The sequence below is a fragment of the Panulirus ornatus genome, chromosome 37 (genome assembly GCF_036320965.1).
Source record: "Panulirus ornatus isolate Po-2019 chromosome 37, ASM3632096v1, whole genome shotgun sequence".
Lineage (NCBI taxonomy): Eukaryota > Metazoa > Arthropoda > Malacostraca > Decapoda > Palinuridae > Panulirus > Panulirus ornatus.
The window spans coordinates 15522369-15538968 of NC_092260.1; the positions used below are offsets into that span (position 1 = coordinate 15522369).

At 39.2% G+C, this 16600-nt stretch overlaps 1 protein-coding gene across 2 annotated transcripts in view; it reads left to right on the forward strand.

The window, feature by feature from the left end:
- The window catches only part of LOC139760523 (diacylglycerol lipase-beta-like), a 128226-nt gene that overhangs the window by 95757 nt on the left and 15869 nt on the right, over positions 1 to 16600 (forward strand). For both annotated transcript variants that reach the window (XM_071683829.1, XM_071683828.1), the window contains exons 12-14: positions 1451 to 1581; positions 5949 to 6065; positions 10789 to 10914. In XM_071683829.1, the coding sequence (XP_071539930.1) occupies positions 1451 to 1581; positions 5949 to 6065; positions 10789 to 10914 (374 nt within the window). The remainder of the gene's footprint in view (positions 1 to 1450; positions 1582 to 5948; positions 6066 to 10788; positions 10915 to 16600) is intronic.

Consider the following 16600-nt stretch of genomic DNA (forward strand, 5'->3'; position numbering starts at 1 on the left):
GATAGACACTGGTTAGACTGTTAAAGGGAAAATGGGGTCAGGAGGACACCCCGTAGCTAAGGGAGACTGTTTGAGGAGGTTGGCATGGTTATCGAGATGTGTGTCCCAGTACTTCTCTGATGTTACCGTTTCTTGATAATTCTTTCATAATGATCTCGTTGATAAACATATGTGCTTCAGAGTTACATAGGGACAAATTAAAGGTCTTAGTATTAGCAATTAAGAATGATTCAGTGACATTACAGGTTGCATAATCAGATGAGGGGTACTATGGGACTGAGTTGTTAAGATCTACAGAGTGATAGTTTTCTTACCAGTGTTTAGTGATTGCTTCACTGTGGTTGCCTCTGTGTAGTGAATGATTGCCAATAGCATCTCTCTGTTACTGTTTTACATGTCTGGCCAATGCATATATCTTTACATGACTTACATTTGACGGTGTGAACACTCCCTATTTTGTGATCATTTGGCCTACTTTTGATTAAGGTCTTACTGAAAGTGTTGTATTGGAAGGGAAAATTTAAAGCACTGTTATTTAGTACCTCACTTACATTAGCTAAGTTAGGGGAATAGGGAAACATCAAACGTGTGGATGTATTCGTCCTTTTCCACATTTTTGTTACTAGATGCATAAAATTTCTTCCTGGCATTCTGTTAAGCCTTGTTCACAAACCACTTAGGATAACATAACTGCCTAAAGTTATGTCTGGATGTAGACATTACCAGAAGTAGATATTATTGGTGTGAGGTATAAGCAGGATTCCCATTGACTTTAATATATGTGCTATGGCCAGATAATGCACAGGAAAGATTAGTATGCATATTATGTGTGTATGGATACTGTATATTCAGAAATTTATTTTTAGTGAGTATTTAAAGCTTGAGGGGCATATTGCATCCAGTTGACAACAGCATGATTATCCTGGAGGACACTCATTTAGACTTATGAGTGTGAGTATTATGACTAGTAGATCACCAAATGGTGGTACTGTCAAAATATAGCCAGTGAAGAGAACTCTCTTTAGTTGTGCTTCCACAGGTAACTAAAGTCATTTGCTTTTATACATGTATTTTAAGATATTGAAATGAGGCTTAGACATGATTTATTAAAGATATGAGATTTAGGAAGAGAATTGTTTCAGATATTAAAGGGTTGCTGTAAAGAGTAGAACTAAACAGATGATTGAATGTTTTGTGTTAGGTTGATATTAGAACATATATGAAACATGGTCCTCAGTCAAGAGCATTTTAATAGGGTAGTTTTCAGATAAAGATATGAAATTTAGGAATTTAAATAGTATTTGATAGGGTGTATGTCTATATGTTTTGTGCAACAGAAGCCTTGGAATTGCAGTGTTATTATGCTTTCAACAGATGTAATATCCTTACACATATGTATATGTTAGAAACTGTATCTGATGATCATGCTTCTTGAATTGTCCTTCAACAGGCCACAGTTTAGGCGCTGGTACAGCAGTGGTTTTGGCAGCCCTGATGCGGTCACAGTACCCCAATCTCAAGTGCTTTGCCTTTTCTCCACCTGGGGGTCTCTGCTCAAAGGAGTTTGCAGTGGCTACTCAGGTGAATGATCCTTAACTTTTCATAGGATTTTAGAAGACAATATTAGCATAAAGATAATGAAAAGTTGAGATTTTGTTCTTGCTTGTTTGCGATTTCCCATGACAGTAAGTTAATGCCAGAAACATTCAAAGGAAAAACCTCATTTGTATCTGTCCATTCTGTAGCTTTCTTGTGTAATGCACCAAAACTACAGCCCCCTGATCCACAACCATGCCCCCACAGACCTTTCTCTGGTTTCCTGTAGCTGTTTTATATGCTTTGTTTCAGTCCATTGACATCATGTCACCCTCCTGTATATTCAGCTCTGATTCTGTCTACCTCATGCATGTCTTTTACCTTCCAGCATGCTTAGGTCCCGAGCATTCAAAATATTATTCACTCTATCCTTCCATCTCTAGTTCAGTCTTCTCTGCATTTTTTCTCCTCCTCTCTGACACATATATCCTCTTTATCAACCTCTTATTACTCACTCTCCATATATCCAAACTATTTCAGCACACTGTCTTCAGCTTTCTCAACCATACTTTTCCTATTAGCTCTCTCTTGCCCTATCATTTCTTACTCTATCAACCCTGCTTACACCATGTATTGTTCTCAAACATTTAATTTCCTACACATCTGCCCTCATCCATACATTCTCATTTAAAGCTCAAATCTTCCATACATATAGCATCTTTGGGACTATTGTACCTTCAGACATACCCATTTTCAACCTTCCAGATATTGACCTCTTTCCACACATTCCTCAATATTTCCATGACCTTCATTCCCTTGCCAACCTATGACTCACCTTAGCCTTCATGATTCCATTCACTACCATGGCCACTCTTACTTATCTAAAACATTTCACTTCTAGTTTTTCTGTTCAAACTCTCACTCCAACTAACCTGCCTCTCTGCTCTTTTAACCCACACAACCTTGCTTTTATTCACATTTACAATCAACCCCACTCCCAAAGTTAGACACCAACTTCTGCTGTTTCTAACTTGAATTTGGTACCATTGCCTTATCACTTGCAAGCAATAACTAAGTCTCATATGAGGCACCCACATAACAGACCTCCTCTCTAGGATCCTTGAATTTACCTCCCTTTCCATCTCATTTATATACACATTAAGCAGCCACGGTGACATCGTTATGGCCAGCATGCACTTTATAAGGGATAATGGGGCCTTGGAAGAGAGTCAGTTGTGGGCTGATGATACAGCACTAGAGACAGATTTGAATAAGAAACTGAAGTTAGTGACTGATTTGGGAAGATTGTGTGAAAGGAGGAAGTTCTGAGTGAAAGTGAATAAAGGCAAGGTTATTAGGTTTAGTAGGATTGAGGGACAGGTTAATTGCATTGCAAGTTGAATGGAGAAACATTGGAGGAAGTGGAGCATTACAGATACCTGGGAGAGGACATGGCAGCAAATGGAACCATGGAAGTGGAGGTAAATCACAGGATGCATGAGGGGGCAAAGGTTCTAGGAGCATTGAAGAATTTGTGGAAAGAGAAATCTTTATCTGGGAGGGCAAAAATGAGTATGTTTGAAGGAATAGTAGGCCCAACGGTATTATATGGATGCAAGGTATGGAGCCAGTAGCGCTGCCCAAGGCTTGGAATGTCCTGTTCTTGTTGACATACCAAGTCTTGTTTCAGCCATCGATGTCCATGCTGAGGGACCAACACTTTCCCAGATTCACCTGAAGGCCACTCATCACGAGAGTTTCTACCATGGTATTTTTTTTTCCAAATGGCCAACTGTTGGTAGGGTGGAGTGCTCTGGCGATCAACTCTTAAACTACACAATGCAGCAGCATGACACCTAAACAGCTCTCATGTTTGAGGACAATATGTGTGAGCTGGTTTGGTTTAGTAAGTAATGAAAGGGTAGGAGAGGTATGTGGTAATGGAAAGAGTGTGGTTGAGTGAGCTGAAGATGGTGTGCTAAATTGGTTTGAAAATATAGAGAGAATGATTGAGGATAGATTGACAAAGAGGATGTATGTGTCAGAATGAAGGGAGCAAGTGAGGCCACATTGGAGATGGAAGGATGAAATGAAAAAGATTTTAAGTGTTAGGGGCCTGATCCTGTAGGAGGGTGAAAGGCATACATGGGATAGAGTGAATTGGAATGATATGGTACACTGGGGTTGACATACTGTCAGGGGACTGGACCAGGGCATGTGAAGCACCTGATAAAGGTCTGTGGGGCCCAGTTGTGATTAAGGAGCTGTGGTTTTGGTACATGGCAGCTCGAGAATGGATGTGGCCTTTCTTCATCTTTTCCTGGCTGTACCTCACTAATGCAGGAAACTGCAATCAGGTATGAAAGAACAAGAGGATTATCTGTATTTCCACAAAGCATCTCTATCAACCTTATCAAATGCTCTCTCTAGATATTGCTGAAATTAGTCATTACTGATCACATATGAAGATGGAGAAGCTCCTTCAAGAAAAGTATTTCAAATGCTACTCCAAGTGGTGGTCATGAACCTTCATGCAGTAATTAATCAATATAAAATGAGCCAGATGCATACTTGCACGGATTCCAGCAGTGGGAATAAATCTTGGCGATATTCCACTCTTATCTCTGATAACCTTCAGTGGGTATTACAAAGCGAAATTTACTTTATGTTCTCTAAGGAAAGAAATATCTTTTGTCAGAAATATTGCTTATAAGCATAGTATTTATTAGAATGGAGACAAAATTATTTTAACCCCATAACATTCCACTACATCATCCTTTCCATCCCTCAATATTCCTGTTTTTTATCTTTAAAAAATGTATCTAACTTTATTGTTTCTCTTACAATCATTTTTTTTTTTTTTTATTATTATTTTGCTTTGTTGCTGTCTCCCGCGTTAGTGAGGTAGCGCAAGGAAACAGACGAAAGAATGGCCCAACCCAACCACATACACATGTATATACATACACGTCCACACACGCAAATAAACATACCTATACATCTCAATTTATACATATATATACACACACAGACATATACCTATATACACATGTACATAATTCATACTGTCTGCCTATGTTCATTCCCATCGCCACCTCGCCACACATGGAATAACAACCCCCTCCCCCCTCTTGTGTGCGAGGTAGCGCTAGGAAAGACAACAAAGGCCACATTCGTTCACATTCAGTCTCTAGCTGTCATGTAATAATGCACCGAAACCACAGCTCCCTTTCCACATCCAGGCCCCACAGAACTTTCCATGGTTTACCCCAGACGCTTCACATGCCCTGGTTCAATCCATTGACAGCACGTCGACCCCGGAATACCACATCGTTCCAATTCACTCTGTTCCTTGCATGCCATTCACCCTCCTGCATGTTCAGGCCCCGATCACTCAAAATCTTTTTCACTATATCTTTCCACCTCCAATTTGGTCTCCCACTTCTCCTCGTTCCCTCCACCTCTTATACATATATCCTCTTGGTCAATCTTTCCTCACTCATTCTCTCCATATGACCAAACCATTTCAAAACACCCTCTTCTGCTCTCTCAACTACACTCTTACAATCATATAATTGAAAAAATGTTACCTCAGAAGTATTTTTCATCCACTACTTTCAGAGTAATAGCCTTTTAGAATTATTGTAGATTTTTCAAAATAGTGCACTAAAAGTGTGATGATAAGGCCAGGGTGTCTAGTGAGTTGCCACATTGCATGTTTTATCATTCATTTCTCTCACATCATTATGTTTCTTACATATTATATTTCATCTTAGTAAATCTTTTCTTTTGTAATTAATGGCATTAATTCATGATTTTCTCATACAGCAGAACAATAAAAGATTGTAAAATTACCAGCTTCAACAGTCAGATGCATTGTTGCCAAGGTCAGGCAGGCACGAACAACACTACCTCCACTTTTGCTAGAAAACATTCTACTGCCTCATTTTGCTCAATGTTTGACGCTAAAAGAGATGGTGTCCATAAGATCACTTTCTACACCACCTGAAGACCTTATCATTATGAAATAATTGAGGATTGTCATATGCTTGGTGCTTCAGATGTAGTGAAAAGCCACTCAGTTTCTTTCCTAGAAAGCCCAAAAATATTCTCTCATTGGCATATCGTTGTACACTGTTACCAAAGCCACTTTCAAAGCCTTGATATTGTGGCATGAAACTTGATGTGTAAATATCCATCTACAGGTTTCGCTATACTCATGTACATATCTGTCTGAAGGTGTTAAGTGGTTAAGGATAACAAAATGTTTACTGGAATGAAGTAAAAAGGAAATTTAGTGACAGAAGTAGAAATATACATAGGGATTTGAAACCTTGGTTGGATATTACACAAGTTATATTGTTTTTATGTATGCTACTCAGGAAATTGAATGAAAATTTTTTCAATTTCAGAGCTTTGTGATGTCTGTGGTAGTTGGTGATGATCTAGTGCCTCGTTTATCCATGAATTCCCTCCATGACCTTCGTCACAAGATCATGTGTGTTTTGAACACATGTAGTCAGCCAAAGGTATGCTCTTTAGAATGTTCTTTATGCTTCTAGTGGTACTTGATTATTGTCTTTTTATATTTTCTTGTGAATTCAATTTGTGATTGTAGAATATGTTGAAGACTATGTTGTTCTCATACTTTAGGATGGGGACTTGGGCTGGTAGGCTGGTAGCTACAGTACTAGTCACAGACATTAAGTAGGATTTTCGAGATATGCTTGTATATGCTCTTAGCCATTATATTTTCTTACATAAGTGCATCACTAGTACATGTCACTACTTGACAGGGTGAGAAAAAATGTTTGTAAGAGGGACAAGAAGGTTATGTTTTTGCATATACTCTTCATGTTTTTACATGCATGTTTAGCTTCTAAAACTGATATATTTGTTGAAATGAAGTAACCTTGAGATCAATAGTATTTTTACGGTCTCGCCACTACATGCAGTGTATGTGTGACAATATGTCGTTGCTCCTATGCCTGTCTGTTTTCCTGTTGGCACATTATTATTAGCATGGTAACTCAAGAATGATACTTGCTAGAAACTTCTTACTTCCTAGGTATCCTCAGTGGAAGTAATGAATTGATTAAGTTGTGAAGCACATAGTTGCTTTATTTTGCATATTAATTTAACTGATTTTTTCTCCTGTGCAAGTTGTCCTGAAATCATGGAGATTCTTTAGGGTGATTTTAGGAAAATGAGGGTTAGGGCCTTCTAATCTCCTTTCTATCTGCTGGGAAAACATTTGGTTCCCCACCTGTCACCATTTTGGGCATGCCAGTGGCCAGTCAGACACCACTGTTACCACAGATATCATTGACTTACCCACTACTGGCCACCTGACAGCCCAAAATTCTCATGGATTGTGCGCTGACCAAATGTCTTTTACCAGACCAGCCATTTTCCATCCCATGATATATTTACCTTTTCTTTATCCTTCATTTTTATATACATTACTTAATTTATTAAGGGTATGATGTACTGTTGATGTGTTTTTGTCAATGTTTTTGGATACACTTATGTATATGTATATACCAATTGTTGTCACTGGAGTCTGCCTGTTTTGGTTTCACTGTAGGGTAAAGTAACTTTTGGCAAGGCTTTGTCACTAGGAGAATAGTCTCATCAATGAAATTATCACTCCAAAGAAGGCCATCATTACCTCCTGTTACTGGAAGTGGTGCAACCTTGGAGCTGGACTATTTCAAGTGAGGAATCCTGGGGCTGTTATTTTGTGTTAGCACATTTTGCACATTGCTCTATCCTCTAATCTTTTTGTTTGTGCTCTAGTGGACACTGATATGATTGATCACATAGGTTTTTAGTGATATATGAATGGTGATATTGAAAATTGTCAAGGTGATTGGCATGGTTTTTCAGCATTACCTGTAAATGCAAGGGCTTCAAACAGTGTGTTACACCAGTGTTGCTTTTGTATATGTGATGACACTTTCAGACCTAAGATGAGTGCCAGTCTGAGGAAAGACATCAATCAGTTAATCCTCCTTTCTTCTTTGCTTCAGTCTTATTGACATTGGTAAACAATTAACACCCGTAGCTTGATTGTGAGGGATGGGAAGTGTCTTGTTCAAGGAAACTGTTTTCTCATACTCCAAACATGGACGGACCAGTCATTTATACAAGTGTAGCAATTGTTCAGAAGAAAGGAAATTCGACAACTGAAAAGGACTCCTAGTTTCTTCGAGGCAGACTTAGTTATATTCATCATGTTGGGTTTCAGAGAAAGAGTGGATGTTACGGTAACACAAGTCTGTTTATAGAGTCAGGAAGTAGAATTACAAAACTATCAAAGGAGAGTTGAAAGCTGTGAGGAATTTCTGATTGATAGATGGGTAAAAACTGGGTTCAGGAGGCGTTAAACTTAACCAGATACTGTCTACCCCACTGAGATAAGCTATCTGAATCAGAGTTTATTGAGAAAGTTATGTTGATTCGAGTTGCAGATTGAATGAGAGAAGGAGCAGAATTGAGGAATGAAGTTTTGAATTGTCAATGTATGAGTGCATTTGGTTGTTTGTGGAAGAGAGGAAATCATTGCTAAAAAGTAGAAAAGCATGGGGGACAGGACAGAACCTTGAGGGATGCCTCTGTTGATGGAAAAAGTGGGTGAGGCTGATCCATTAACAACTATGGAGATAGATCAGCCAGAAAGGAAGCTTGATATGAGGGAGTAAAGTGAGGGAAGGAAGCCAAAAGAGTTGAGCTTAGAGTTGAGACTCCAATGCCACACCCTGTCAAAAGCTTTAGATATGTCAGGGGCAACTACTTAGGATTCCAAAAATCTGTCGGGGATGATGACCAGATATTAGTAAAATAAGAAAGAATATCACAAGTGGAGCTCACCATATGGAAGCCATACTGGTGATCAGAGAGAAGACTGTGATATTCAAGATGCCTCTAGATATGGGAGGTGAGGAGGGCTACAAAGATTTTGGAAATGGTAGATATCAAATCAACAGGATGATAGTTCGAGTGTTTAGAATGGTCACCCTTCTTATGGATGGGATATACCAACACATGTATTCAAGAAGAAGGAGAATCTCTGGTTTTTAAACATGTATTCAAGAAGAAGGAGAACCTCTGGTTTTTAAACATGTATTCAAGAAGAAGGAGAACCTCTGGTTTTTAAACATAAATGGAGCAAACGAGCAAGCACAGGTACAAGTTCAGAGGCACACTCGAAATGGAACAAATGAGCAAGCAAAGGTACAAGTTCAGTGGCACACTTTTTCAGTGTATAGGAATGGATGCCATCAGGACCATAAGCCTTCCTTGTGTCCAGAGTGAGAAGCACTTTCCAAACAGTCTGAAAAGAGATTATGTTGAGGGCATAGGCTTTGTGAGAGGAGCTTTTGGGTTAAAGGAATGTTAGAGTCATGTAAGTTGGAGTTGAGGGAGAAATGGGGACCAAAGAGAGTTGCTTTATCTATGGGAAAGGCAACTATAGTACTGTTAGAATGGAAGATTGAAGAATAGGTACAGCTGCAGAAATTGTTAGCAGTGTCCTTAGCTAAAGACCAGAAAGACCTATCTGCTGATAATGAAGAAAGGTTATTGCACTTCCTTAGAATGAATTTACTCTTTACCTCACTGATATGTATTTGCAGTGATTGCAGGCTGTGATAATTGCTGAATGGGAGTCAAGGGAAGGAGAGTTTATCCAAGCCGATATGCTTGCTCCCTTGCCTGAATGGCCTCAGAACAGGGACGGTTAAACCAAGAATTGGAAGAAGAGGCTGTCTTGGAGGAAGAAGGGATGAATGCTTCCATTTCCAAAACAATAGCCTCTGCTATGCATTTTGCAGAGAAAGAAGGATCACCACATAAAAGACCATGATTTTCCCAGGAAAATTCAGGAAAGAATTTTTGTTAGTTATTCCCGTCAGCTTAGTTGAGGTTTCAATATTTACATTTAGATGGCTGCAAGTGGCTGCAAGAGGGGGAGGTGCTTTTAGAATAGATACATATATGAAAGTTTGATTAGATGAACTAACTAGGACGAGATTGTATAGTTACAGCAGGATGGATTAAAGGTGAAGAATAGATTCAGAATACTAGGAGAATAGTCACAGTAGTCATGAATATGGATAGGTGGGAGATAATATGCTTTAATTCACTGAAAATTGAGAATGTGAGGGATTCAGTTCCCTCTCCATCTGTTTGGGAGGAATTCAACCATTTCTTATGATAAATGTTGAAGTCTCCAGGTAGAGGATCTTAGCATGCTGATGAGAGTATGCCACAGGATCATGGCAGGAGTTTATATAGTCAAAGAAAGATATAATTTGTAGAATTGGGAGAGCAATAGGCAAAACAGAGGAAAAGTATGGTAGTTAGGAGACAGACCTTGAGCCATATAATATCAAAGTGTGGGAACTCATGGTCATCAAGGCATGCAACATGTATGTTGATGTTGGAGTAAACACAGACACCACCTTTGAACTAGAATTGTGAGTGAAGATTGTAGTTGGATATGAAACAAGGACCCATGAGAACATAATTAGACAATTGGGTCTCAGAGAAGTAAGGTATAGGAGAGGCATTAGACAGATGGTGTTCAACAGAAGAGAGGTTACAAGAGAGATCATGAATAGAAAAAGAGGAAGGTCTGTCAGAGAGGGAAAAGCTGCTGGAGGAGCTGGTACTCCTACGTTTCATGTAAGGCACATGTCCTCATTAGGCGAGGGTCAGGTGGGAAGTTTAGGTGAGAAGTGTGATCATCAGAGACAGGGGTAGGGTCATCAAAAGGGTCAGGTGACCAAAGCCATGTGTCAGTTGACCACAGGCAAGGGTTGGGCATGATTTAGCTCACAGTCTTGTATATACTGACAGTTCTTTTAGTTATGAAAGGATCTAATTTGTACATGCCTAAATTGCCTTGGGGAAAAGTGAGCAAAAATAGAGCAGACACTTGCACCTCCTTTAAGAGATGCCTCATCATGCTGTTGTCTGCAGATGTAGATAACTGCTTGAAGTACCATCTGTTAAGAAAAATGACACCCCTTGTCTGCTAGCAATAACAGAAAATGCATCTGGAATCCCACGCAAGTTGTCATGGGATAATGATTTTCAGAACAAGCGACTCTTCTTAACTCAGGATAATAAGTATTTACACTAAAGCATATCCCAGGTATACATTGTGAGATTTATGAGTCATATCATAGCATTTAGAAGTAGGTCACTAGGATGAGATTGCTTTGATTTATTTTCCTCTTCCCCTAGTATCGCATTTTGGCCCAGGGCTGTTGGTACATGTTGTTTGGCATATCAGCATCATCTCTCAACTCTGCCAACACAGTTGAGAGCCTCTCCCAAGACCGTCCGCTTCTTGGCAATTGTTATACTTATGTAAGTATACTGAAATACATCTCTTAAATAATTGTTAGCTTTTTATGTTACCTGTATTTGGTAAAAGTTGTTCATGAGATGAAATAGGAAGTTAATGTCTAGCTGTATTTTCAATGCTAAAAGCATTTATAACTTCTGATACCATATTTCTTGGTTGTTAATATAGGAAAAATTAGAGAGCTCTTGAATTCAAAATTTTTTTGCAACAAAAATGGTGGAGAACTGCTTATGCTGCAGTTTGTGTAGGTTACTCCCTTTTCTGCTGTAAAGAAACTTTGATGTAATTTCTTTCCTTCTCTTGTACAAGTGATACCATTTGGACCAGATGGATATGTAATGAAATGAAGGTACATTTTAGTGTTTACTGTTAACTTATGTATCCAGAGAAATGCATGGAAAAGAAAATTAAGAATAACTAGAGGGGTCAACATTCACTAGCAAATGCAGTGTATCCCTCTGTATACATCTTAGATATAATTATATCAAGATTTGTCAATATCAGTTTGAGAATCTAATACTTACTAAGTGAGCTTCAACATTGCTTGAAATAAGATGAATTAGTGGCAAAGAATTTCAAATCTATCTATCTATCTATATCTCTGATGCCTGTTTCCAGCTGGAACTCCCTTAAGGGGTGGCCATGGCAATGGAGTCTACATAAACAGTGAACTACAATGCCACTTATTAGCCTTTAGTGCCTCACTCTTAACAGGCCTCTTGCAGAGGGCAAGTGTAGCGGTGTTTGCAGAGGCTCTTACATAATGTTTCTACTAACTACTACTACCTGATGCTCCTGCCTAATGTTCCTACCAAATACTTCTACCTGACGCTCCTGGCATTACCTTGCTGATGCGGGAAACAGCGATTAAGTATAAAAGATAATATGAAATATTTGAAGTTAGAAGAAGATGGAGTGAGTATTTTGAGGGTCTGTTGAATGTGTTTGATGATAGAGAGCGGCAGATATAGGGTGTTTTGGTCAGGGTGGTGTGCGAAGTGAGAGGATCAGGGAAGATGAAATCCAGGAAGGCGGCAGGTTTGGATGGTATTGCAGTAGAATTTATTAAAAAAGGGGGTGATTGTGTTGTTGATTGGCTGATAAGGATATTCAATGCATGTATGGATCATGGTGAAGTGCCTGAGGATTGCCTGAGGATTGGCAGAATGCATGCATAGTGCCATTGTACAAAGGCAAAGAGGATAGAGGTGAGTATTCAAACTACAGAGGCATATGTTTGTTGATTATTCCTGGGAAATTATATGGGAGGGCATTGATTGAGAGAGTGAAGGCATGTACAGAGCATCAGATTGGGGGAGAGCAGCATGCTTTCAGAAGTGGTAGAGGATGTGTGGATCAGGTGTTTGCTTTGAAGAATGTTTGAGAAATGCTTAGAAAAACAGATGGATTTGTATGTAGCATTTATGAATCTGGAGAAGGCATATGATAGAGTTGGTAGAGTTGCTTTGTGGAAGGTCTTAAGAATATATGGTTTGGGAGGTAAGTTGCTAGAAGCAGTGAAAAGTTTTTATCGAGGATGTAAGGCATGTGTATGAGTAGGAAGAGAGGAGAGTGATTGGTTCCTTGTGAATGTCAGTTTGCGGCAGGGGTGTGTGATGTCCCCATGGTTGTTTAATTTGTTTATTAATGGGGTGGTTAGGAAGGTGAATGCAAGAGTTTTGGAGAGAGGGGCAAGTATGCAGTCAGTTGTAGATGAGAGGGCTTAGGAAGTGAGTCAGTTGTTGTTCGCTGATGATACAGCTCTAGTGGAAGATTCGAGTGAGAAACTGCAGAAGTTAGTGACTGAGTTTGGAAAAGTGTGTGAAAGGAGAAAGTTGAGAATGAATGTGAGTAAGAACAAGGTTATTAGGTTCAGTAGGGTTGAGGGACAGGTTAATCGCGATGTAAGTTTGAATGGAGAAAAATGGGAGGAATTGAAGTGTTTTAGATATCAGGGAATGGACTCAGCAGTGAATGGAACCATGGAAGTGGAAGTGGGGGAGGGGGTGAAGGTTCTGGGAGTGATGAAGAATGTGTGGAAGGAGAGAAAGTTATCTTGGAGAGCAAAAATGGGTATGTTTGAAGGAATAGTAGTTCCAATAATGTTATATGGTTATGAGGCATTGACTATAGATAGGGTTGTATGGGGAGGGTGGATGTGTTGGAAATGAAATGTTTGAGGACAACATGTGGTGTGAGGTGGTTTGATCGAGTAAGTAATGAAAGAGTAAGAGAGATGTTTGGAAATAAAAAGTGTGGTTGAGAGAGCAGAAGAGGGTGCATTGAAATGGTTTGGACATATGGAGAGAATGAGTGAGGAAAGATTGACAAAGAGGATATATGTGTCAGTGGTGGAGGGAACAAGGAGAAGCAGGAGACCAAATTGGAGGTGGAAGGATGGAGTGAAAAAGACTCTGAGTGATAGGGGCCTAAACATACAGGAGGATGAGAGGCGTGCAAGGAATAGAGTGAATTGGAATGATGTTGTGTACCAGGGTCGACATGCTGTCAGTGGACTGAACCAGGGCATGTGAAGTGTTGGAGGTAAACCAAGGAAAGGTCTATGTGGCCTGGATGTGGAAAAGGGGCTGTGGTTTCGGTGTATTACACATGACAACTAGAGTCTGAGTGTGAACAAATGTGTCCTTTTTTGTTTGTTTTCCTGGTGCTACCTCACTGAAGCTGGGGTTAGTGATGCTATTTCCTGTGGAGTGGGGTAGCAATAGGAATGGATAAAGGCAAGCAAGCATGAATATGTACATGTGTATATATGTATATGAATGTGTATGTGTATGTATATATATGTATATGTTGATATGTATATGTATGGATATTCCTGTGAGTCCACAGGGAAAATGAAACACAATAAGTTTCCAAGTGCACTTTCGTGTAATAATCACACCATCAGGGGAGATACAAGAAAGAAATATAAGTCAGTTGATATACAACGAAGAGACGTAGCGAGGATGTCATTTGGTGAACAAGTGACTGTCCAAGACAGACAGCGGGCTTATCATAAACATATGTGGACAAGAAGAGATATTGTTTACCAATTTTATCAACAATAAAGCTATCCAATTTTTTTAGACCTTCATTCATATTAAGATTATAATTCTTTGTGTATTTAATGATAGAAGATTCAATGATATTTCTCGTGGTACTGGAGTTAGAGTTAATAACTGAAATGGCATTACTCCAGTCAGTACAATGATCATAGATTGTAATGTGATTAAACAAGGCATTTGATTCTTGTCCTGTTCTTATACTATATTTATGTTGCTTAAGTCTAACAGAAAGATCCCTACCAGTCTGCCAATATAAAACTCATCACAATTTCTACATGGCACATTATAGATGCATCCAGGAGAATTTTCTGGTGAGTTCCTGATTAAGATATTCTTTTTAGTATTATTGTTGCTGAAGGCAGCATTTCCATTAAAGGATTTAAGCAACATTGGAAGTAAAGTAAGCTTATTATTAAAAGGGAAAACTAAAAGATTCTTGGTGTCAGTGGGAGGTTTGGGTTCAACTCTATAAAATGATTTCTTTGCTAACTTTAGGGATTTATCAATGAAAGATGTAGGGTACTTTAACTTAGATCCAATTGAATATATCTTCTCAAACTCATCATAAATAAACTCTGGACTGCAAACCCGTAATGCCTTAAGGAACATAGATTGAAATGAGGGTAATTTAACTGTCATGTTGAGATGAGTAATAATGGATATATGAGCATACATTGGCAGGTTTTCTGTATATGCTAATCTTAAACTTGTTTCCCTGCCTATGGATCATGCAATCTAAAAATGGTAACTTACCATTATTTACATTTTCTACACTAAATTTGATAGAAGGTACTAAATTGTCAAGTAAGGGGAGAAATGTTTGTAAATTTTCATTTGTTGGCCAAACACAAAGAACATCATCTACATAGCTAAACCAAATTACATTAGAAGGTAAGATATCCTTTAGTAATTTTGTTTCAATGAATTCCATATAAGGATTACTTAGTAATTCTTTGAAACAAAGTTACTAAAGGATATCTTACCTTCTAGTCCAATATGGTATAGGTATGTAGATGTTCTTTGTGTTTGGCCAACAAATGAAAATTTATGAACAAAGTATAATAAAATGATAATAATAATAATGCACCGAAACTACAGCTCCCTTTCCACATCCAGGCCCCACAGAACTTTCCATGGTTTACCCCAGACGCTTCACATGCCCTAGTACAATCCATTGACAGCACGTCGAACCCGGTATACCACATCGTTCCAATTCACTCTATTCCTTGCACGCCTTTCACCCTCCTGCATGTTCAGGCCCCGATCACTCAAAATCTTTTTCACTCCATCTTTCCACCTCCAATTTGGTCTCCCACTTCTCCTCATTCCCTCCACCTCTGACACATATATCCTCTTTGTCAATCTTTCCTCACTCATTCCCTCCATGTGACCAAACTATTTCAAAACACCCTTTTCTGCTCTCTCACCCACACTCTTTTTATTACCACACATCTCTCTTACCCTTACATTACTTACTCGATCAAACCACCTCACACCACATATTGTCCTCAAACATCTCATTTCCAACACAGCCACCCTCCTGCGCACAACTCTATCCATAGCCCACGCCTTGCAACCATACAACATTGTTGGAACCACTATTCCTTCAAACCTACCCATTTTTGCTTCCCGAGATAATGTTCTCGACTTCCACACATTATTCAAGGCTCCCAGAATTTTCACCCCCTCCCCCACCCTATGATTCACTTCTGCTTCCATGGTTCCATCTGCTGCCAAATCCACTCCCAGATATCTAAAACACTTCACTTCCTCCAGTTTTTCTCCCTTCTAACTTACCTCTCAATTGACTTGACCCTCACCCCTACTGTACCTAATAACCTTGCTCTTATTCACATTTACTCTCAACTTTCTTCTTTCACACACTTTACCAAACTCAGTCACCAGCTTCTGCAGTTTCTCACATGAATCAGCGCTGTATCATCAGCAAACAACAACTGACTCACTTCCTGAGCTCTCTCATCTACAACAGACTGCATACTTGCCCCTCTTTCCAAAACTCTTGCATTCACCTCCCTAACAACCCCATTCATAAACAAATTAAACAACCATGGAGACATCACACACCCCTGCTGCAAACATACATTCACTGGGAACCAATCACTTTCCTCTCTTCCTACACGTACACATGCCTTACATCCTCGATAAAAGCTTTTCACTGCTTCTAACAACTTGCCTCCCACACCATATATTCTTAATACCTTCCACAGAGCATCTCTATTAACTCTATCATATGCCTTCTACAGATCCATAAATGCTACGTACAAATCCATTTGCTTTTCTAAGTATTTCTCACATACATTCTTCAAAGCAAACACCTGATCCACACATCCTCTACCACTTCTGAAGCCACACTGCTCTTCCCCAATCTGATGCTCTGTACATGCCTTCACCCTCTCAATCAATACCCTCCCATATAATTTCCCAGGAATACTCAACAAACTTATACCTCTGTAATTTGAGCACTCACCCTTGTCCCCTTTGCCTTTGTACAGTGGCACTATGCAAGCAATTCTCCAATCCTCAGGCACCTCACCATGAATCATACATACATTAAATAACCTTACCAACCAGTCAACAATACAGTCACCCCCTTTTTTAATAA